At 38.9% G+C, this 24,222-nt stretch overlaps 1 protein-coding gene across 1 annotated transcript; it reads left to right on the top strand.

Annotated features, from left to right (window-relative positions):
• The first annotated feature begins 1,841 nt into the window (after positions 1 to 1,841).
• Positions 1,842 to 24,222, top strand: LOC139711834 (transcription factor E2F5-like). The gene is made up of 9 exons (XM_071623684.1): positions 1,842 to 1,985; positions 11,985 to 12,094; positions 12,851 to 13,014; positions 14,175 to 14,281; positions 15,107 to 15,291; position 15,607; positions 17,499 to 17,694; positions 21,037 to 21,117; positions 22,124 to 24,222. The coding sequence occupies exons 1-9, from the start codon at positions 1,869 to 1,871 to the stop codon at positions 22,225 to 22,227; spliced, it is 1,065 nt and encodes a 354-aa protein (XP_071479785.1). The 5' UTR covers positions 1,842 to 1,868; the 3' UTR covers positions 22,228 to 24,222.

Raw genomic sequence — 24,222 nt, 5'->3', positions numbered from 1 at the left:
TTGTGACATATCAAACCTTGAATGATTTGTAGATTTCTAGCACTTCTAATAAATACCATGTACGCAAAGTAAAAGAAAAAGAGGAATGTTTGTCTGACCATTTATTTTGTTTCTCTCAGTGATTGGATCATTGTGATGTTTGCTGGAAGATGAGGGAGGTAAGAGGTTACATTTTGATATGTGCATGTGATTTCACACAATTTATGTGTTGGAGTGTCATTGTGTTCTGAGCTAGCATATGTATTTATTTCAAGTGTTGGAGGACGATGTCCCTTCCCCTTTCTAATAACCTTTGAAGTTTAATTGCAGTCAAAACTGCAAAAGGTAAGGTATGTCATATAGACCATAGGTGTTCATAAACATCAAATTCTTGTATGAACGTACATGCTTCATAAAAAAACCAAACATTTAAATCATGTAACATTTTGAGACTTTGGACAGAAGTTAGTCAAGACATCAAACTTTAGTTTTCTTTTGTCTTAAAATAGATTTATCCAATCAGCTCGTCTATATTTTGCAGATGTTTTTTTTACCCTTATTGAATGTGATTATATTAAGCTATACACATTTGATAGAGTCAATGCACCTCTTCGTAAGGATAGGGTATTATTGCAGTGTTTTAATCTGTATTATGACTCCATTATTTGTTGTCTGTGTCAGTGCAAGATATATGTTTGAAATGATGGGGGGCTACACATATAAGGGCAATGTTGTACTGTGCTGTTGTGGTGTTAGTTCAAATCTGAAGTGCAACTCTATACCACGGTTAAGTTGACTTAATCAAATTAAGTAATATCAGACAACTTGATTTTAAAGTTTCACATATTTTTTTTTTTCTGAACAGTACAATACCTGGTATATGCAAAATGATGGAGTCAATAATCTCATCACCTCACAACCCCTCCCAATTTTTTAGACTCAAAACATTCAAAATATTTTTGGAGGATGATTTTCCTTATACAACCTCTTTCCCCTCAAAGCTATAATTGCTTGGTTATTACAAAATTAGAATTGATAAGAATCAAGGCTACATCTTATTCTCACTGATTTCATGTCAAAAACTAAAATCTTGTGGGACTTGGAATTTCAAGGGGAACCTGATGAGGAGATAATATATGGTTGGGAGTACAATATCACTGATTTTTGAAAACCTTTCTTACACTAAGAAATCTGATGAAACCTTCACCATTCTGTATTCCTAATATTACTTCATTCGTTAAAGCCAAGTTGAACATGCAGTTGAATTTCATTCCAAACAAGATCACAAATGCGCTAAAAATTCATGCCTTAAAGTACCACATTACCAGTAAACAGTATTTTTTCTGCAGTGACTGATTTAAACCAGAAAACATGACTATAATATGTAACATAAGCAATAGACAATTGACTGAAAAGACATGACGTCTTTGTGTGTGTGATGGTAAGGTGGGGTGGTGGATTTCAGATTTTAGCCTTTCAGCGTCGTGACATTGAGAGAGGACACCATCCCGGGATAGTTCCAAGGAGCTGCTGAAAGGGATTAATACTTCAAGTTCAAGGTTCAAGGTTCGCATGACTCGTAAAGCAGGTATGTATCAAGTCGATTGCTTCAGCTCGTGCACAGTTTGGTAAAAAGTGAGAGAAACCCGAAATGTTGAAAGCCGAGATTCGTGTACTCGTCACCTCGTCACCCCGTCACCCTGACGACACATGACGCTAGCCAAGCGCAATTAATTTGCTCTGCTGCCATCTACTGTCCCACGCTCCGCAGGCATCGCATGCGTCGGGTCGATACTGTGTGTGCAATGCCCAATGCACAATCAAACACACTTCGAACGAACGGCACACTGACGAACGGGCGAATAACGGTTCGGCCGTAGAGAGAAAGCATGGCTGCTCTTGTAGACACGCCGCTGAGCAGACACGAAAAGAGCTTGGGCTTGCTCACCACAAAATTTGTTGGGCTCCTTCAAGAAGCACCAGATGGGGTATTAGATCTTAAACAAGTAAGTGAGCAATTTTTAGCGTAAACAGAGGTGTCCTTTGCTACGATTTAGCTCGGTTTTCCTGTGGTATCGCGCATAGTAGTGGGGCAAATGCCCTACATCGTTCGCGGTGTGCTCGTGAGTTCTGCGTTTGTGCAGGACATTGTGCATGCACTCTGCGTGCGCCTCGCCATTGAATCAACCATTCATCGCTGTGTTCGTACATTGATCACGGATTTTAAATAGACAGCAACACAACAGGTAGTCTCGATTTACACTCCTCCGCCGTCCAAGGCCGTGTGTGTATCGGAATGTTGAGAGTTGGTCCAATCAATGACAATGTTCACGTCTCTAGAGGGTATACTAGTACCTCTTTGTGCAACTGATTCTACATCCCCGCATATGATGTGAAGTCCTGTTTGGATTTTAACTGCCAGAAATATCAAGTTATGCCCCATTGATAAGAGTTAGTCTATGACTTATCTATCACTAGTTATGGCACAGAATTACGGTAGAAATAGAATAGAATCTAACAATGTTAGATCTTGAACTCTGCCCTGTAACAGTTAATATGTATAATCCACTCTATCACTATCAGATCAGCAGGGCAGAACCAGGGCCTAACGCGTTAGACTTTCTAATATGATTAATAAGCTAGACTCAATAAAATAGTAATGTTAGACAAATGTTATTTAAACCTCTTTGTTTATTGAACAGTGGTATGGCTAAATTATAATGATATAGTGTCTAGATGTGTCTATACAATACAGTTCTTCAGGGTCCACTCACAACGATCTCTGAAATTGTATCTTCTTTCTTTCTTCTTCTTTTTTTTTTTCTTCCCCCAGCGCTTAGACTAAGAGGTGTCTGTTTCATGTTCATGTGATAATAAATGTGCTAGCGGCTGGAGAGAAACTGTGGCAGTTTGCGGCTGAGCGCTCGTTCACGGCAGGTTCAACATTGGTATTAAATATAGGAGAGTTGATCGTATCAGCGCACGCTTTTTTTTTTTTTGTGGCTCAGAATTCCGTACTCAGAAGATGAAATTTCGGTCAAAAATAGCACCAGTTATTCTCAAAGTCCTGAAAATTACAAATTCGGCAAAATTATGAAAATTATTCACTCCGATTTTTGGAAGATAAACTTCAAATATACCCCTCTCCAAAAAGTTGTCTTTTTGCGCGGTGTATAATCGCATTATAATTTCAGACATGATTTTTGTAATGGAATAATCGATGTCTGTCGCACCTTATCCCTCCCTGTGCCAGAAAACAATTCATACCCACGATTCACTGTACGGGTACACATTCTTACCAAGTGGACGACAAAGAAAAATCGGCAAATGAGGCTCAAATTTCGTATTTTATGGTAAAATGTCTAACTTGAACATATTGAACAGCTCACGCGATAAAACCTTGAGAAAAATTGACAACTTCTAAATTTGGGGTAAAATGTGAATTTCTTCACGTTTTTTGCGATTTCGGCCCATACAGCGTTCTATGAGGCTAATCTACAAAGTCTTAATCTACAAAGTCTCGCGCATATTGAATGTCATTAGTGCGCAAAAATGTACGTGTCTGGAATTACCATGCTGTCCAGCAATAGACCTTATGCATATGACGTCACACGGTCTTAGCAACTGAAGGGCGCCCTCCCTCAGAGGGCAAGCAAAGCGTTGCTAGAGCTTGATTTTATACGCGAGGTAGGCCCTACGTGCATTTACACACAGCATTGACGTTTCTTTTACTGTCTTGAGTTTCAAGATCTGCTTGTAGCTGGCATGCAACAAGACAGAAAGATCCGTCTGTCCGGAGGAGTCTTTTATTTTTTTTTTTTTGACGTTATCGCTCTCTTCCGTAGACAGATGGAAGCTGCTACTAACGTATACAACGCTGTTGAGGAAGCTCTTAACCACTGTCTCTATGGAGAATTGGGTGAGGTACCTCACCCTTCTCGATTGCATCTAATTCACAGCCCTAGATCGGCAAATTTAAACTTGTATAGCAAAATCAACATTTCAGGTATGCATTGCACTCACCAGATTAATGATATATATCAATCAACATTTTGGTAGAATTTTCATGAAAAAAGATGCAACTACCAGCAGTCGTAACAGCTCTTCAACATATGAATCTGTTAGCCAATCACATGCGAGGTAGATTTCTTTGTGTTTTTTATTAATACACGCACCTCGCATGTGATTGGCTAACAGATTCAAAATGGCGACTTACAGCTAGCGAACGGCGATGTTGCGATATGGATACAAATTTCTGCGATATCATATAAACAAGGAATACTCTAGTTACTGTGAGTATTTCGATTGCACAATGTGAGAAAGTTAACCCAAATATTGCTGCATAATGTGTCATGTCATGTCAAACTTGTTTGAATGTAAAAAAACTGTCTGAAATTTGGTTTATCGTAACGTTTGATCTGTGCGCGACCGCTGGCAGCGCATCCTACAGGAGCCAGCATCATTGCCTTCGGTTTGTATAGGTCAACTCCACTACATATTTTGACAGTTTTGACATAGTAGCCATTCTGTCCCTGTTTTTTTTTTTTTTCCTCTTTGATTGAGCAGATAGATGCTTCAGCAGGTGCATGTATATTGGGGCGAAAAAGAGGTCGGGTCTAAAATGTAGAATACCGAACAGTTGTAGAGACGAACAACTGGCCTGGGGACTGGCGGCGAGTGAGGCAATCGCAATCGCTGGTAATGCATGTAAGAAAAGCATATAGCTAGCTGCACGCGTGCGTTGTCAAGGACTTCGCTTGCCTCCTAAGATGGCGTCGCGATTGGTTGTCAAGCGAGTGATGACGTCAATGCATAAGGTCTATACCATATCTGTATATACACTGTAAATACCACTAAACACAGCGACACACTTTATACATGTAACCACACATTTTCTAGCACACTACCAATCTACAAAAATCAACTGATAAAATGAGCACAATCTCTTGACAAAAGTGATTTTTGTTTTGTTTTCCTGATGAGGTAGTGATGTTCGTGGATTTAGAAAACTAACGTGGGCCCCCATTCTTTCTGTAAGTGGATGTTACCATTAAAAAAATGAGAAAAAAAATACAAGAAAGACATCAACAACACGGGCAGAATTGCGATCCCTGCCCTGTTTGCATTCGGTGCATGTGCACCAGCTATTTTCACGTGCTTTCACAATGGGACTTGGCGCTTATGCAATGTTCCCGAGCCATGTGAAGGCATTCAGCAGAAGATTGTGGAGCACACGCATTTTGCATAGGAATTGTACATCATGCCGCAAGCCTACCTACTACTGCCGTATTTCGGCAAACGAGGTGCCGGGTTTGCAGAGCTGCTAAGTCTCCCTGATTCTGCAGGACTCTCCTTGAAAATGTCAGAATGTGTTCATGTCTGAATAAGAGAATATTAAAATCTCCCTGATTTGGGAATTATTTTCGCCCGTTTAAATGCATGTAACACACAGATATCTCCCTGATTGCTGTGTGGAATCTCCCTGATTTGGATGTGGGAATGTTGGCAGACCTGGGTCAATCTTGACCACTTCATTTGTCATTGGTCATATTTTTGTGATGACAATAGTGCGTATCAATAATCTAGTCTATATCATATGAAATGGTTGAAAATAATTTGCCCAATTTGTTTACAGTGTGGAAAAACCCTCAAACTGCTGCAAACGGGGTATTTTACTCTGTTATTAATATTGTGAATTATTGTTATCATTGTGACAGAAATCATTGTTGAGGCAGCAACTGTTCACATCATGCGGTTTACTAAGTTAAATCCAGTCACAGAGTCAGTTTCAGATTGGCAGGGATTTCCAGAACCAAATGTCAGTCCAGGAAACCTGCTCATGAGGGGGGCTCCGGCTCATATAAGAATCCCTCCTCCTCATGAGCGTGGCTTGGGTGCTTATGAGGCCCTTGGGGTGAGATACTCATCAGGAGGGAGGCTTCCTGTTCACTTATCATCCAACTCACATCTGACATATAAATTGTCGCAAGTTCCCACAGTGATTTTTTTTTTTTTGTTGTTACACACACACAGGGAATAATTTTCCAACTCATATTTGATTAGCAGTTTCAGCTTATGAACATTTCATTTATATTTTTATCCTGTACACTTCTATGGAAGAAAACTGCTACACAAAAGTTAGTTTGTATAGCAGTGGTGTAAAAATGCATAGCAAATTGCGATGCAATACCAGGAAAATTATTCCCTGCACACATGTCCACACTCCATGACAAAAAGAAGAAAAAAATCTGTGTGCTTTTTGACAAAAATCAAGTTTCAATCGACCAATGTGCAGCAACCCACCTAAACCAGGTGCCAGTGGGTTCGCTCAATGCAGGGCTGCCGCACCTGTTGGCCTGATGATCCAACTCAACATTTTTGGTGCTTCTTTTCTGTGGCTCTCGCCTCTCCATGCACAAATCAGCCCTTGAAAGTGAAGTCTGACATCATTTTACAAATATTTGTATGGAGGAGAATAAAATCAGAACTAACCTGATCTTGTGCATATATTTCAAACTACTGTTCCACACTGATAGAGTAGCTGGGTAGATCTACTCAAATTTGTCAGCAAACTTATCACTTTGTAGGTTCCAGTATTACAGAGGTTCACTTTCTCCATGAATTCTGCCATCCACTAGCCTTGGGGCGCCTTTTGTGCAAGCGTCCCACTGCATCCAGTGCAGACAGTGTGCAAGCCATGCAAGCTGTGGGATTTTTAGAGCAAGCTTGCGCAAGCACAGGCGTAATTCTGTACATAGCATGGAATCACCTTTAAACCACAAAAACAAAGAACAAATATAAAGATAAGCAAGAATTTCAAAAACACAGAAAAAAAAATCAAGCCATGCCAGTGCTGGATCACACGCACAATGTAGCTAGTAAGTCTACTGTTAAACCAGAGATTTTCATTGATAGATGGTGTACAATAACATGAAACTTTGGCAAATTTTGTGTGGAGCCAAGATTCACAAAAGTGTTTGTTTACCCAATGCACTGAATACCAGTGGCAATTTGCGAAAGATTCATTCTGCGAAAAATGCCTTCAGCTCCAATTCAAAAAAATTTCATGCCGCGAATGTTTCTGGTTTTTAAAGTAACTCCTGTAAGTCTAGCGGGCTGCAAGGGCCATTATTTACTCAGTGTTAATATTTGGGCCCATGGGGCATAATAAGATGCCAGTACTTTGTACACAGCACCATGAATGCAGAACACCCTATTTGTTTAGGTACAGGTAATCATCAAGTAAAGATAGTACTATGGTTTGGAGTATTGTCACTTGTAACTCATTCTTATTTATTTTGTGACAGGTGAAATAACAATTAGTAGACCTTTGCAAGTGCAAAATTAGTGACTTACAGAAGTATCTCAACAAGTAGCCATTCATGAAAATGTCAGCATGCAACAGTTCCAGCTTGTACAGTTTCTTTTGTTTGTTTGTTTTTTTGTGATGAGAAAATAATAGAAAAATCTCTAGTCCTCTGAGCTGGCATATTGATAAGAGCGTGCATTTATATGGGAATGAGATATCACAGTGATGAGCAAAGTTTGTTGAAATGGACTTGAGCATAAGTTTAGATTATTCTGACACTAAAAAAATAATTGTGTGCAGTGCAATATCTTTGTTTATAGTGCATAAATTGTCATTTCAAGCTGTTGTATATGTGATTTACCCAGAGCAATTCAAAAATTGTATTCCTGTTATCCATTATTTAGGTCTGTTATTAAATTTAGAAATATCTTATGATTTGTTATAGTTCACTGAGAAGAAGAAGTTACAGTTTGTGTGTCCCTTTTCAACTGTGAATATTAGATTCTTTTCATAAGCTGGTACTATATATTGTACGGGTAGGAAATGAAGGCCTTTCCTCAGAATGATAGAACTGGGAATGTCTTTGTGATGGATAGGGACTAGATACTGCAAAAACTAGCACAGAATATAGCTGAGGTGGTTATTTTGGTCTTTTCTTTGAGCTTTAACAATGATATTTAAAAATGTTTATCTTTTGCCATCCCCCTTTTTTTTCACAATTACCCCACGGTATGCAAATTATATAAGCTGCAATATGCATTTAATGCAATGGCACTGGTAGCCACTAGTAAAATAGCATGTCATACTAAATTGTATTGCAGTTTTCCAGCAAGGTTCATTGTTTACACACGCACACACACACACATACACACACACACAAGTTATTATCAGCTAGTTTTTTGAAGAATAGACCAACTTCTTGAACGTCGATTCCGAGTAAAGATGACTTTTGAAAACCTCTGGTGCACAGTCTGTCCTTCAATATTAAAACATATATTTTGAATATCTGCAACATGGTGTATAAGCACACAAAATACCGTAAGTCCCAAAAAAAATTACAACGGGGCCCTACGCAATGATATCTTTAAAAATATTGCATCAATCTAAATACAAATTCAGGGTATGAAACTATAACTTGTCCACATCTTACAGAAAACCCCATTCGTTTTGCTTCCGTGGTCAAAGAGAAATGAAGAATTTTGCAGAGGATGTCGGGAATCTCTTTTGTCCAAGTTCTGTCTATTGTTCACACACAAAATCATCGACGTACTAAACTTGGAAGAATCAGACTCATGACATGCTTTACTACAATCCCCATTTCTCTGTGACCGCTTAACTAAATCGAATGGGGATTTCTGCAAAATAGAGCTATGATGTTATATTTTAAGACCCTGAAGTAGCATTGAAAAAAAAAATCATATTGGATGTTATCAATGCAAAAATCTTATTGTAATTTTTGTGGGACATACTGCAGTATGTCCCTCAAAAATTACAATCAAATTTTCGAATTGATAACATCCAAAATGATCGACCTGTCTAAGTGCTACTTCGGGGCCTTAAAATATAACATCTTAGCTCTATTTTGCAGAAAACCTCATTCAATTTGGTTAAGCGGTCACAGAGAAATGTAGATTGTTGTAAAGCATGTCATGAGTCTAATTTTTCCAATTTTAGCAATTCAATGCTCTAGTGCGTGAATAAAAGACAGAACTTGGACAAAAGAGATTCCCAACATCCTCTACAAAATTGCTCATTTCTCTTTGACCACTGAAGCAAGTCGAATGGGGTTTTCTGTAAGATGTGGGCAATGAGTTATAGTTTCATACCCTGAATTTGTATTTAGATCGATTCACTATTTTTAAAGATATCATTGCGGGGGGTCCTCTTGTAATTTTTTTGGGGACATACTGTACAATCGTCTTGAACAACATGACACGCTTCAAATGATATTAAGATAAGAAGAAAGAGAGAAGAGAGGATTATATTTTGTCTTGTTGGTTAATCATTACACACCCATTTGAAAACTCAAAAATTCTCTTTTAAGAACAAGTCAGCTCAAGTTAAGCCATTTTTTAACAGTGAAATATGAAGGAAATTACCGGTAAAGACTATGACATTTATAACTCTTGTCATTTCATACAGCCATTTGCATGAAACCTCTTGATCATGAAATCCTGCATTGTGGTATGCACATTGCAATTCTTACTGGATTGTAAGAATACATGGGAATGTCATTTAATCAGTTGGAGGAAAAAGAAAAAAAAAAAACAGAAAATATTTAGAACTTTGTACTGGAGGTCTGTGTTGCAAGGCTTTGGGGAGTGTTTGTTTGACATGTGATCTCTCTTGTCATAACACACTCCACTGACTGTCATGTAGAAAAGTGCTGGACACCATATATACCAAGGCACTTAACAGATATCTGTCTAGCCAGGCAAGCAGGCATGTATGTCCTAACAAGCAAGTGCCCTTGAGTTGTGCTTAGCGTGAGATTCTGTGGCTCACTCTGAGAGATAAATCTGGTATACTGCTACAAAAGCAAACGGCCCAATTCACTGTATTTTGCCTATGAGATAAAAGCATTCCAGTCCGCCGTCATTACACCTTGTTTTAGAACCACTCAAAATTTTGCATTAACATTTGGCAACTGAAAAATTGCCCTCATTCCAACATTACATCTTGAAGAATGTTCCATGTCAGAGTCTGTTGACATTGAATACAGTATTTAACAATTTACAGTATACAGCATTTTGAGCAGTAAATAGATTTATGGATACCACTGTAATGTCATTTGTGAGATTCACACGTACGCGAAATAGAGGGATACAAATCTTGTGATTTGCATTGCGATCAAAATCTCCAGACTTTTTTCCCGTGTGGACATAAAAAAATCCCACCAATCGTCCAATCATCATCGCAATGCAATCCCAAGAAATCGTGCATTATTTCTGAATTATCTTGTATTTTGCCTTGCAGTGACCATGTGAATGCTGGATCGAATAATCTTGAGATTTTATATCCCATCATTCAAAACACACATCACAACAGCATGTGCACCATGCCACTGTGACATGCAAGAACAAAGGGCAAAGAGAACTGCATGCAGTGAAGCGTACTGTGTACGCCAGTTAGCGGGATATTTCTATCAATGTGAGCACTTGCAAAAAATTGGGAGATTTGGATCACGATCGTTGTCCCACTATTTTGTATGTGTAAATGCACCTATTGTGAAAGGGGGGGGGGTCCAAATGGGGCCTATATTGTACATTTTTATCTTCTTCTTGAAAACCTCGTGATGGATTTTCATCGAACTTGGCAGGTAGCATCAGGGGGTTAGGATCTCAATTTGTTCAAATGGGCATTGTGTCCCACCTGGAGGGCCCCAAGGGACCCAAACCTCCCAAAATTGAGGAATCTTTAAAAATCTATGGAATCAGAAGGGATAGAGCTAAGTTAATACTATGAGTTAGTACATTAATGACTGTAGTTTCAAGTTTGTTCATAGCAGATCCAGGGGTGCCCCCTTGCAGGCTGGGGGAGGGTGGGGAGGTCCAAATTGGGGCCTAAATTGTACATTTTCATGTTGTTGAAAACCTCATGATGGATGTTCACCAAACTTGGCAGGTAGCATCCCTAGGGGGTTACAATCTCAATTTGTTTAAATGGGCACCAGGGAGGCTCCAGGGGGGCCCCAATCCCATCCCCCCCCCCCCCCCCCCCCCCCCCCCCCGCCCAATTAAGGAATTTAAAAAAAGTGCTCTTCTCTAGAACCAGAAGTGATAGAGCTAAAATTGATACAGTTGAACCTCTCGTATCCGGACAAGTCGGGACCGGGGCTCATCCGGATAGGGGATTTGGCCGGATACGGGATTTGGCCGGATACGGGAGACTCAATGCTTTATACATGTACATTAACATACACTTGTACTGATGTAGCCCATTGTAGGACTACATGTAGTAATGTGTATACTGCAACCCTTTCATTGTTACATTTGGGGATGTTTGGGGATGTTAAAATGTCTGAAGGTAAGCAATTTGGAAGGAAATTTGATGTAATGTATGGTAATGATGTTGGTAGTAATATGTAATTCATGTGTGTTTGTGTAGGAGTTCTCAAGGAGTTGGGAATCCCCCTTTCCTCCCGTAATTGTTAAAAAAAAAAAAAAAAAAAAAAATCACGGCGAGATTGCGTCCGTATGATAGAGAGATCCGGATAAAGGGAGGCCGGATAAGAGAGGTTCAACTGTACTATGAGTAGGGGGGGGGGGGTCCGAATTTAGGCCCTAATTGTGCATTTTCATCTTCTATTTGAGAATGCCAGGTCAAATTTTGGTAGAGCTGTGTGTAACTTAGATTAGTGACTGTGTGAAAGGTGAACTTGCAATACTCAGGTGAGCGCTAGACCTGCGGGTCTCTTGTTTGGTAACCCAGGGCCCTTTTGCATAAAAGGTAAGATCAAACATAAGTCAGAAAATTAAACATAAGTCTCTGAAATACTCAATCGTGATTGGCTGATGCCTGGTGAATTGCAAATGTTTGATTTTCTGACTTACGTTTGATTTCATCTTTTTATGCAACAGGGCCCAGGATATAGAACCTCGTAAGAGATTAGGAAATGAAAAATGTTACTCTTATACAAGCAATTTTATTCATTAATTTTTTTATTCATCTAGTTATGTTGTTTGTTTTTTTGCAGGCCGCAGACCAATTAGCAGTGAGACAGAAACGAAGGATATATGACATCACAAATGTTCTTGAAGGCATTGGACTGATAGAGAAGAAATCTAAAAATAGTATTCAATGGAAGTAAGTATGTAACTTTTTCAGAAGTCATGCTTGTATATTCCATGTACCTTGGAGAACTGAGGATATACGTGACTGCATGACTGCAGGTTTGTGTTTAGGGTAGAACCTCCAACATGGCCACCTGTGGGGTGACCTGGTCACTCCCACAAAGGCCAACCCACCCAATTATTTCTTCCCTGTTCGTATTCAAGACATGGCAGGTCACTGCAAGCTTTGTGTTGAATATGAACAGAGAAAAATGGATGATGTGGGATGGCCTTTGTTGGTGGGACCAGGTATTGCGACAGGTGGCCATGTTGAAGGTTATGGACTATAAAAAGTAAGAGAAAAACCCAAACACAAACTTGCAGTTGTGCAGGCTGACCTTTTTATTTGACCACTTCCACTGACAGATCTCATCCATTTCAGGAAACATTCAATGTTCCTTAATGATAATGCTCAAACTTGGAAAAAGTGCATCTTGTCATTGTTGTCTTTAAAGTCGATGTGCTCAGTCATGCTTGGCATTTGTCAACACAATTAGGTATCAATGGAAAGAGGAAGAGTTCGCCTTTCCTCACAGCCAACATTGTGCTCTCCATAGTTGACAATTATAAAATGGTAGTCCTTTAAAGTTGGATTACCTTTTTTTTTCTGACATGCACTGTATACTTGAGAAAAATCTGTTTGATTTTAACACACTAGTAGACCAACCTGCTGTGTTGCAGCAGTGGGACACATCCCTAAAACCCTGTCTCTGCTCTCTTTTACTTGCAGGGGTGGTGGACCGGGCAGTAACACCAAGGAGGCATCAGACCGAGTAGATGAATTAAAGCATGAGCTTGACCAGCTGGATGAGGAGGAGAAGGAGCTGGACCAACAGAGGTCTAGGGTCCAGCAGAGTATTCGCAACGTGACCGACGATGTCGAAAATCACAGATATCCTTTTGGCCAGTTTTGCAAGGTCCAGATGTGATTGCTCTCCAGAAGCAGTTGAAAAAGGGGAAGAAAGCAGATGCTGTCAGAGTTTGAGTATTGTTGTTGTTGTTTCAGTCTCATTTTAGATAGGAATAAATGCAGGAAATATTCCATGTGTTTTGTGCATTGCGATTCTAATTTTTACAACGGATGGATTCTTCTTTCATTGTTGCAATGTAACAAGCTGATTGTTTTGCAATCAGACAATTGCTAGTTTACAAGGGAAGCAATGAAAGATTTCAAGACAAAAAATCGTTCATTCCTCTCAATTGATAGACAACCGATGTCAACAAGAACATTACAGTGCTCTTCAGATCTCTTGGCAATTGATACATAAACTGGAATATGCCACACCCCTGAAGTATAAAGCATGTGATCCATACACTATGACTCTGGCTCATTGCTGATGTCAACAACTTGCATTCCCAGCATGTCACTGCCAACAAAGTCATATCATAGCACCATCTGTAAGAAAATTTGACATACCAGTGGTTGTACTGGTAATGGACAGAATTCATTAGATTTAGTCCATGGATTATGCAAATTTGGTCTGAATAAATGTAGGAGACAGATTGTGTATGCCAATAGACAGATTGTGTATGCCAATAGACATCCAGTAATAAAAGTGTGCTGACATGCACATGTGACAAGTATGCCTGTTTCATGCTAGTTGAATTAAGTCCATGGATTAAATTCAAATCACATGTATTGATTTAAATTACTTATTATAAATTCTGGCCAATTATTTTGTTAAAAGTCATGGGATATGATCAATATCACACTGTCATTAAAAAAACCCCACAAAAACCAAAAAAAAAAAACAAACAAAAAAAACTGGACTCGTGCACTCACATTTCTTTGAAATAGCCATTGTGAACAAAAAGTACTTTCAATTTTCCTTGTTTACATCACATTGCCACCTAGTTTTAATCCGACAATTGTCAACCTTTATCCAACATGATCAATTGGCCCTTTGTCGTTGGCTATGATTTGCTCAGTGGAGTGGTTAGTTAAGAGCATCCGAGACATTCTGTGGTGATGATTTATGCAGACTTCGAATATATCTGTGTAAAATTCTCACTTTTCTTGCACAACTGTGATGATCTTTAACTGCAGTGAACATTAGCTTATGTAACACACGATGATTTGTGCCGATGTTTCAAGGGAGATACATTACTAGCAGTACAAGCACCTTCAGGAACACAGCTTCAAGTACCTGTTCCAGAGAGGGTAAGGAATGGCGTAGCAATAAGGTGTTGTGCAACCACGGTGAATGTGTGGAATGAAACTGGTAATAATAGTTTCACATAGAGGAACTATAATTGTATTAAATGCATTACTAAGATAAGCACCTCTCTGAAAAATACCTCAATACCCGTCGCTGCTACCCTAGTGATGCAACGTGTAGCGTCATTTTTTTTCTTTGTGGTTAATTTGTCAGTTTTTCAGTCCATGAATATTTATTTCATTACAACCAGATAAAATGTATAAGTTTTTATTTCTTTGTGTATTGTTTAATCAATAAGATGTGAAGCATACAGTGTGTTATAAATTCAAACATAGGGAAACTGACCAGAAATATATAATATGAATGAAAGTGAACAAAAATGGAATTTTCTCTGCTCATTTTCATTCTTGACAATATCTTTACAGACTCTGTCCTTTTATAAATGAATATGTTGAATGAGTTTCATGTAATTGTTATGAGCCAGATTAATTTCCCTGTATTTACTTGTATTAGTCCCATTTTCAACCAACGCTGGATGGGAAAAAAGAAATACATTCCAGGGGCACCAGTAGCCAGATATTTAGTACAAGTTTTTGTTTACATATATCCAATAGAACACATTTTCTTAAAAAAATAAATAAATAAAAAGGAGAAAGTATCCATTGAATGCAAGATGTCAACAAAGAATCCTTGTGAGGCACTGCAGAAGCTGATGATATGGATGTAAAGGACTCCTCCTGTCAGGAAGGCAGCAAATTTTGAGTTTAAAATACAAATCTGTTGAAGTACAGCCAGGAATTTCACCATAGAGTCCGTTGTCTTTGCAGGGTCTAGACAATCAGAAGAGGTACATGGTGCACCTGAAAAGCTTCAACGGTCCCATCTATGTCCTCCTAGTCAACAAAGACGAGTCCAGCAATAGCCCTGTGGTAGTGCCGGTACCACCCCACGCCCTCCAGCCACCCCCTCCTGCCCAGAGGGCAACGAGAGGAAGTAGACTAGTTGCTTCAGAGTCATCAGGTAATAATATGAAAGCCTCCCCCATCCTTCTCTTCTGCTTCAATCTCTTCCTTTTCCGTGTGTTTCTTGCCAAAGCCTGTGGTGTTCAGAAAATCATTTTCCAATCCAAGAGATGCAAACAAGATCATTTCTGATTCTAATACTCATGGCCTTTGCCATGCACTATGATACAACATGCAAGGATTTAGTTCAGGGCTGCAAAAAGTGATGGTGCCTATTTGAAATTCTTTGTTGATGTAATATCAGTAAGCGTATTTATTTGTTTGATTAAATCAATTAGACATGTTAAAGTGATGTCATTATTGAGAGTATGAGGCGACACAAAATATAATGCAGGTATTGTCATAAGAGATAAACAGACAAACATTGTAAGACAAGGGCTACTGAGTTTATGTATCACATCTTTTGGCAATTCAGAAGCATAATAGGAAAAGGGAAAGGGAATTTGAAATCTTAAAGGACAAGCTCACCTTCATAAACATAAGGATTGAGAAAAAGCAACAATATTAGTAGAACACATCAGTGAAAGTTTGAGGAAAATTGGACAATCGATGCAAAAGTTATGAATTTTTTTAATTTTTGTGTTGGAACCGCTGGATGAGGAGAATACTACAGCTTGTGAGTCATATGCGTACAACATTATAAAGAAAATGTAAAAGAAATTCAACATATTTTCACTTTTTTCGCATAATAAAAGAGCACTTGACTTGCCTCTTTCTAAAGGCAGGGGGAATAATATTACCCATAACATTTGTCGGTAATGAGTCAGGGGAATGTGTACTTTTTTCAAAAGATGGAATTTTGTGAAATTCTCTTTATATTTTTCTTATATTGTTGTACGCATGTGACATCTAAGTTATTCATACACTGCAGTAGTCTTCTCATCCAGCGGGTACTGGACAAAAACTTCAAAAATTCATAACTTTTGAACGGATTGTCTGATTTTCCTCAAACTTTAAATGATGTGTTCTACTAATATTGCTACATTCTCTCAATTCTTATGTTTATGAAGGTGAACTTGTCCTTTAATGACAGAAATGCATTCTTTTGTTCAAGAACCTTGTGGCCATTTTCTAAATTTGGAATTTGAAAGATATTATTTTTGAAGTTATTATTGCAAAGATTAGAAGTATTTCTTTAGCTTGATATTAATAAGGAGTAAGTGCACATTTATGCTGACAATTCAAAGAGTGCCACAAAACTTAAAATTAAGCCATTTTGCCCCCAAAATATGATTTGCTACCCTTGACAGTATCATGTTTACGGCAGGTTAAAGAACATGTATATGGCACAAAAGAAACGTCAGAACTTGAGACTGCAGGTGGTGCAAACGTTTAACCCTATTTTAACTGGGCTATTTGAGACCAAGTTTTTACTGGGGGGGGGGGGGGGGTCAATTTGACCCCCCCTTCAGATCTCGGCCACCGAAATTTTGCCTGAAGATAGAGCCGGATGTCAACTACAAGATTACATGGTCATACAATAGACAAATATTGGCTTTCTATCTTTAATAAATTAATTATGCAAATTTATGCATGAAATCATATTTTCACCTATAACTCCATTAAAAAGACTGAAGGATTGCTAAATTTTTGTGTCAGAGTTCCTCAAGACCCATCAAACAACTTTGTTGTAAAAAAATAGCACAATCAAAATCAGTTTCTTTTGTTTTTTATTGTTTTGTTAATTTCTTATGTATTTTAGTGTTTTTTCGACCTTTTGTTTTCTATTGTTTTTTTGCCAAAATTTGTTGCAGGCACTTTCAAGCTTATCTGCATTAGAATTGATTAATTTCAATGGTTAAAAGTTGAAATAATCTAATTTATATCAATTTAACCAAAAAACACAATTTGCATTGGATTTGCACATGATATCATGAATTTGAGCTGTTTTTTGGGTTGACATGCATATAACATAACTTCAGAATGGTGTACCTGGACGTCGCAAATTTGGTCTCAAAATATGCGGGAGACTTCAATAAAAAAAGTCATGAAACGACGCGGTAAAATCTTTGCGCGTTGCAAAATCGTGGCGTGAAATGTTGAGGGAGGGTCAATTTGACCCCCCCAGTTAAAATAAGGTTAAGTCATAAGGGCAGGAAAGAAAGGAGAGGGTCTGCAAGAGTGAGATACATTGTATCACTAGTTAGCATGTGAGTCTAGAGCTTTGAAGTTCCCACCTTGTGCTGTCAATCTCAAGCCAATTTCCGCTGTCTCTTCAGCAGGGAACGTTGTTGCAGCGGTGCCACAGCCTCAGCCAGCAGGGTTGGTCACCCAGCAGCCAGCGGTCGATCCTATCCCGGTGTCCATTAGTGCAGCATCGGAGCCCATGGTCACCGATGTCGAAATCAAGATCAAGGAGGAGGTCGATGACAGCTTAAACGGAGCCAGTCCAGGTAGTGGCACTTTTGAGCCCTGCTAACTTGGTTATACTAAGTTGATAGTATTTGTGTGGGTACCAAAAGTGGTAGCAAAATAAAACGGAGCAAAACTTTCCTCACATTTGAGAGAGCAAACTGTCAGCAACAATTTTGCCTTTGTGATGAAGTCATGAAACTATAGTATTTTTATGTTAAGTTGAACAATAGTTGAACAACTGCTACTCAACATTGTCTGATTCAGAAACATTGCTCAAAACATAACAAAATTGTCACAGGCAAATATGTATGTATACCTTGCAGCACCTTCCTATGATTCTACTCCGATTGTGTGTGTGTGTGTGTAGTATGATGGTGATACATGTATGTTTTGAAACAATTACCAATAGTAGTTCTGTAGGAATAATGTTATTTTTCATGTTGGGAGAAAAATCAAGCCCCCATATCACAAAAGAGAGTTGGTATTCGATTTGCAGTATTAGCAGTGACACATTAAAGGGACACAGTCCTCACGAAATTTAAAAAAATATGTTGTTGTTGGTACCTCCAATGAACTACTTTCACCAAAAACAAACTTTAAAATCACCAAATAAGCTCGTACATTTTGGTTGAAAAAGTGTGACTCTGCATGGTGAATATGCTAATGAGCAAGTCTTGGCGGAGAGTCATACGTCGTCGATGCACAACTCTTCCCAGCAGTGTTCTGCTCGTTATCCGTACGCTCCCTAGTTTACCCGGATGCATGAAGACGTTGGTGGCTACTCCGACTCGTATTTGACATTGTTTCTACGTTGTGTGTGTGTGTGTGTGTGTGTGTGTGTGTGTGTTTGTGTGTGTGTATGTATTGTGTATTATATTCGCACGTGTGGACGGTACAACTAGATGATAGATCTACGGTAGATACGCGTACGCACCCCGTACGCGGTTTGCCCTTCGCACTTTTCCAGTCTCAAGCGCAGCTGCAGCCCTACCTGTCGCCGCTCATGCATGTTCTATAGTACGTACAGAGTGTACATATTTGTAGGTAGAAACGATTCTACACAGGCCTGCTAGTACACTACAGGGGCGACCGCATTCAGCGTCGTCTGGTCAGGCTATCTTACATCAGTAGTTTTGCTCGAATCGTGCAGAAAATTTCCCAGGAAAATCCTTTTTTCCGTCCCAGACCAACAAAAGTATCGTGAAAGGTGAGCTGTATGGCTGGGAAATATCGGTACAACGATGCCGAACATAAGAAACTTAGGGCCTACAAAATCTCGAAATCGTGTTGTGACCTACCTGGGAGTGGACAATTTGTGAAGCGATGTTTTTACGTGGACCGGCAGGCTGTGGCCCTCGGTTATAAATCGAGAAAACTCCTGAAACCAGATGCAATCCTGACCATTTGCTCACATGAGTTATAAAACAGAAACACCTCGAGCATCGACTTCGAAGAGAACCCAGGGAAAAAAGCGTAGAGAGGTAAGGAAAGTGGCTAGCTATGTTTAATTTACCGTGGGCCTGCAGCCGGGGTTGGACTGCAGTACAGTGCCACTGAGCTAGCTGCTGCCAGTGCCGCCGACTGGACATGCACGGCAAAGTGGAGCGAAATCATATCCCTACGACCCCCTGTGTTTACCCTTCCCGGCTCACGTCATATTTTTTTTTTTCGAGGAAAGGCGATTATCTGACTACTTACAGAAATATTGAGATACAAACAATATTTTCTTTGAAGAATTTGACTCTCTCATGCACAGGTTATCTTCGGTTTGAATGCCAAAATCGACTGGACGGAGTCGAGTGTACTGTGTATGTATACATTGGTATGGTAAGGATTTGCGCGCGAGAGTGGTTTCTACGCTAAGAAGTATGCAACACGGACGGAAGCTAGAAAACGATCGTGCCTATTTGATGTCAAGTTCATGGTATATTTGGTTTAAAAATACATATAAATTTATGTTTACAATATTAATTTTTCGTAAATTATATATATCTAAGCTTGAAATATTTTGTTTGAAATTATAAAACCACAAACTTTCACATTATATGATAAAATTGCAACTAATCATTTGAACAGTTAAATTGGTTTTTAGAGGCACGGCTGTCAACTTGGTGAGTAGGGCATGCACTACGTAGCATCTTTTTGCCGGCTCTTTCACGATCGCTTGCAGGAATTATTTTTCAAAAATCGCGTACGGAGACAATTTTTGATGTTCAAGCGTATAAATTGGTGAAAGTTTATATTTTTTACTCTTCTTAATTATCAGTACAGTGAAAATCTCAGGACTGCTTCCCTTTAAAGGGATTTAATGTCATGTTGCAGATTTCACTAGTTTTCTTTCTATATTTAATGCCTCTTTACCTTGCATTCTCTTTCAAGAGTGTTTACATTATGAATGTGGCAGATAGATTTGCATAGTCTCCACATTTCCTCTATGTGACATGATGTCATTAAAAAGTGAAAACTATATCACAAATTCTGAGTGCTGGGAGAGTTTTGCTTGTTTATGAAATCACAAATGAGAATATTTGTACAATTTTATATCATCCCAAATATTTTTGTCTTATTATTTTAATGATAATTCAGCCAAAGGACACTTGATGAGAAAACAGAATGGGAAATTTTGCAGGGTTTTCTCTGTTACAGCTGCTATGCTCTTCACATTCTCTGTTTTCACCAAAAAGATTCCCGTGACATTTTTGGTTTGTTTTTGTAAATGTCAGCAGCTGTGAATTTCTGCCTAGCTCTGTTTCCTGTCTATTTTTGCTCTGTCTGTCTGTCTGTCTGTCTCTCCAAACACACACACACACACACACACACACACACACACACACACACACACACATACACACACACACGCAATCCAAAACTGCTGGGTCTTACGTGTCTGTTGAGTTCTCAAATATCTGCAGGCAGTGTTTTATTTCCTCTTGAGACAAGAAGGAAAATGAAAATAGAAAATCTCGTAGCCATTTTTTCCCCTGTGCCTGTGCTCCGAGAGGTACTGCAGACACAGTGTGATTTCATGTCAGTTAAATAGTTAAAAAGCCCCTCAATGAAATTTGTACCTTGAATGTGTCTGCATGTTAGTAAGTAGTTTTATCTTGAACTTTAACCTTGACCAACAAAAGATGCCTGCAACCCTGGGTATCAAATCTGTGTAACATATCTGATAGCTGAAATTCCATGCTCTAATCAAATGAGTCTGTGTTTGTTTCTGTGGGAAGTCATGAGGAATAGAAAAAGAAAGTAATGATAATCTGTTTTGTTTAATGTTGTACATTTGCTGTGATTATGAAACTTGTAGTGGGGCTTCTCAAAGCTCAGTACATACTAATTTAACTTTTTTTTTCTCCCTCTGTCTTCATTTTCTTCCTCAGAGAGCCTAAAAGACTTGCATCCAGACATGCTGTTTAATCCATGCAAGGAGGGTACATTCATTGACGACCTTGACACAGATCGTGAGTGTCTTGCTTTAAACTGTATTAAAGGCACTGCTTCACAATGTTTCCCATATAATGATAATTATATTTTTAAAAAAAGAAAAGAAAACAACCGCCTGAGATGCATTGTTTTACATGCTGCCAGAGTCTCTGATGTTCTGTAAATGTGAAGTTTTCCAAAATTTAAGGCTTGGAAATAAATGTTAATGCTGTGAAAAAAAAGGAGAAAATATGTAAGTTACTGAATTTTCTAATAAATATGCACTCTTGTAGGCAGCAATGTTAGAATAAACCACTTAGTAACCAGTTTCTTTGCATGATGACACATGTATTTGTTCAAAAATCTCTTTGATAGTGAGTGCATAATACTTGAAACTTTTTATGCTGGATGTTTTTTTTTTTTGTGCATTTGCACATCATGAAAAAGCTTTGTCAGCAGTATTAGACAATTTCTGTCATTGGGCCACTGCAATGTAAACAGAATCCACAAATGTATTCCCTCTGATGATACTCTGGTGCACCTCTCGTACAGGGGCGGATCCAAGAATTCCGTAAAGGGGAGGCACCTTTACAAAATTAAAGGGGGGCGCACATGCCGCCCCCATTTTTTTTTTTAATTTCTTCTGTTTAAAAAAAATAATAAAGAGGGGGCGTGCACCTGGGGGGTGTTTCATAAAGCTGTTCGTAAAGTTATGAACGACTTACGAGCGACTGGTGATCAGTTCTTGTGCTGAATTATGGAAATTCTGATAAGTATAGCACATCAGAACTGATCACCAGTCGCTCATAAGTTGTTTGTAACTTTACAAATTGCTGTCTTGTCCACCACCAATGCAGTATGCTGGGGATGGAATGGAAGCCATATATAGAATCTGTCTTGAAGGTCACTTTAATTGATCTCTACTATGTCTCTCTTCTTCTGTTTAATACCAGTATAACTATTTTGTCCAGTCTGTCCCAAGTAGATAGTTAGGTCGTAGTGTGAATGATTTACAAATATGTGCACTTTTTTCTCCTCACGCAGACTTTCTGCGATTGTCTCCAGCACCTAACGACCAGGATTACTACTTCAACCTGGATGACAGCGAAGGAGTTGCCGACCTCTTTGACCTCTTTGGAAATTTATAGGATGTCTCTAAACCAACTACACGCAATCATTCCTTATCCAATTTTGTGATTTTTTAATTTTTCTTTCCTCCTGTTGTAAGATTGCATGTACAATAGACCTTACTTGAGCAGACCAGTGTAGACTTGTATCCGTTTACCACTCTGTTTACCCCCATAACTGGTGTTTGGTGCTTGTGTTATTGGGGTCTATGCCGTCAAACCTCAAAAGCCGACCCTGTTCACATCTGTTTTAATTCCCTTAAAAGGAGGTTTCCCTGGAACGCTTCAGAGTTACTGTACAAGCTGTTATTTTTCCGTGCAGATATTTTAGCGAATGAAGAGGTCGCAGTGATTTTTGGTAGATGTTGTTTTCACGAATTGACACCTAGGCTATCGTACGTGCACTATTTTCCTAGCACATGGCAAGATTTTCGTGTGTTGTTGAATTCATGGTCAAACAGTGAATCGCGAAATTTGCGAAAATTAAACCCTCGCAAAAATAACAGCTTATACAGTATATCATGCTCACAATTTAATGGACAAAAAGGGGGAAGAAATGCAGTACATGTTTCAGTTGTAAGGGATGCAGTCTTCCAGTGTGTGCCACCATGAACAAAAGATCTGGCTGGATGCGCATAGAAGATGTTCCGTCTTGTCTGAACTTCCAGTCAAACACTAGTTCATACAGATCAGTGTATGATTTGATTACATGTCCATCTCTGTTATAATCAGACCAATGCCATCTAAATGCAAACTAGCAGCCACATGCCTGTAATAACGAGTAGAAAGTTGAAAGGGAAAAAAAATCCACTCGATGACATGTGTTTCAGGTATCAAGGAACTGCTCATTATCAGTGTAATTACTGTAGCATTACATTTTGGGGATTAATATCAGGACAGTTTAAAATAGTGCAAGTCAAAGGAGGTTTTGGAAGTGGTGAATGTGTCTTGCAGTTGAACTACGTATATGGGAACTTTTCTGCTTACAAGTGGTCCAGTGTATGGTGATATGGTGTCCTGATGATGACATGGTTCCTCCTCTGCTATGACTTGCGGTTTTGTAAGTCATTTGTAGAGGTCAGATTCCTGTATTTCCAAACTCATGCTTGGTCGTGGTCCACGTCCATTGCTAAATGCCAAAATTTGATTGTCTCGTTACATGTAGCATCTTGGCAGTCACAATTCTCATGGGAGGGAGGTGTAAAAAGGATTGTCAGCGACCTTTCATGTATTTTTTTTCCCCCAGAGCCTGTGAGGCTGCCAAATCAGTTGATGCATCGTCAATTTGAGTTTTTAGCCGTGCCGTCAATCATGAAAACTCTTATGTTTAACTGTAGTGTGGCTTGTTGCTCCAGACTTGAATGTTTAAGAGGACGTAAATATGAATGTCGTGTAAATCTGTTTGTAGGAAACAAATATGTCTCATTTTTTCCCTCAATTTTGCCAGTATGTGCCTTACTAATGTTACTGATATGTTTTAGTGTGAATAATGGAGACCTGGTGACTGATGCATTTGAAGTATACATTGTGAAATTTGCAGGGAATAGCAGCTTTACTATAGAAATACGGTGAGATTTTATGTGTTTTCAGCATGCAGTGTTTGATATTAGCTTGCTGGCACATGTCTGTGAACGTTGATGGGGCTTTACTGTGAAGTTGACATACATCTGATCTCAAGTCTTGTTGCTTACTGGTCAATGAATCAGACATGCTAGTTATACTTACCATCCTTCGAAATGTTCTGGTTGTTGTTTCACTTTTTCCAAGGACATTTGTTTCCATTAGGATGGAAGAATGAGCCAGAGGCTTCCCTGTGTTGCGATATGGATGGAAGAGAGACTAAAATTTCCTGAACTGTCAGAAAAAAGTTTATACATCCTTCAGTGATAGTCATTTTCTGACCAAACTTTCCAGTGCCCTTATCCTTCCTGCAAGTATGATGGATTTGTTCTGAGTTTGACAAGGAAATCCTTCCAGAAGATGAGGATCTCCTGGTAACCATATGGGAAGGTAGCT

This window comes from Diadema antillarum, unplaced genomic scaffold (assembly GCF_040938485.1).
Source record: "Diadema antillarum isolate AM-2024a unplaced genomic scaffold, OU_Dant_1.0 seq00001710_RagTag, whole genome shotgun sequence".
NCBI lineage: Eukaryota > Metazoa > Echinodermata > Echinoidea > Diadematoida > Diadematidae > Diadema > Diadema antillarum.
This window is presented reverse-complemented; position numbering and strand designations above follow the sequence as displayed.

What these genes read in the sequence shown, in the direction of transcription:
- LOC139711834 (XM_071623684.1), top strand. Translation starts at nt 1,869, where the DNA reads ATGGCTGCTCTTGTAGACACGCCGCTGAGCAGACACGAAAAGAGCTTG. An exon ending in CTTAAACGGAGCCAGTCCAG is followed by an intron (nt 17,695 to 21,036) that starts GTAGTGGCACTT and finishes TTTCTTCCTCAG; the next exon opens with AGAGCCTAAAAGACTTGCAT. An exon ending in TGACGACCTTGACACAGATC is followed by an intron (nt 21,118 to 22,123) that starts GTGAGTGTCTTG and finishes CTCCTCACGCAG; the next exon opens with ACTTTCTGCGATTGTCTCCA.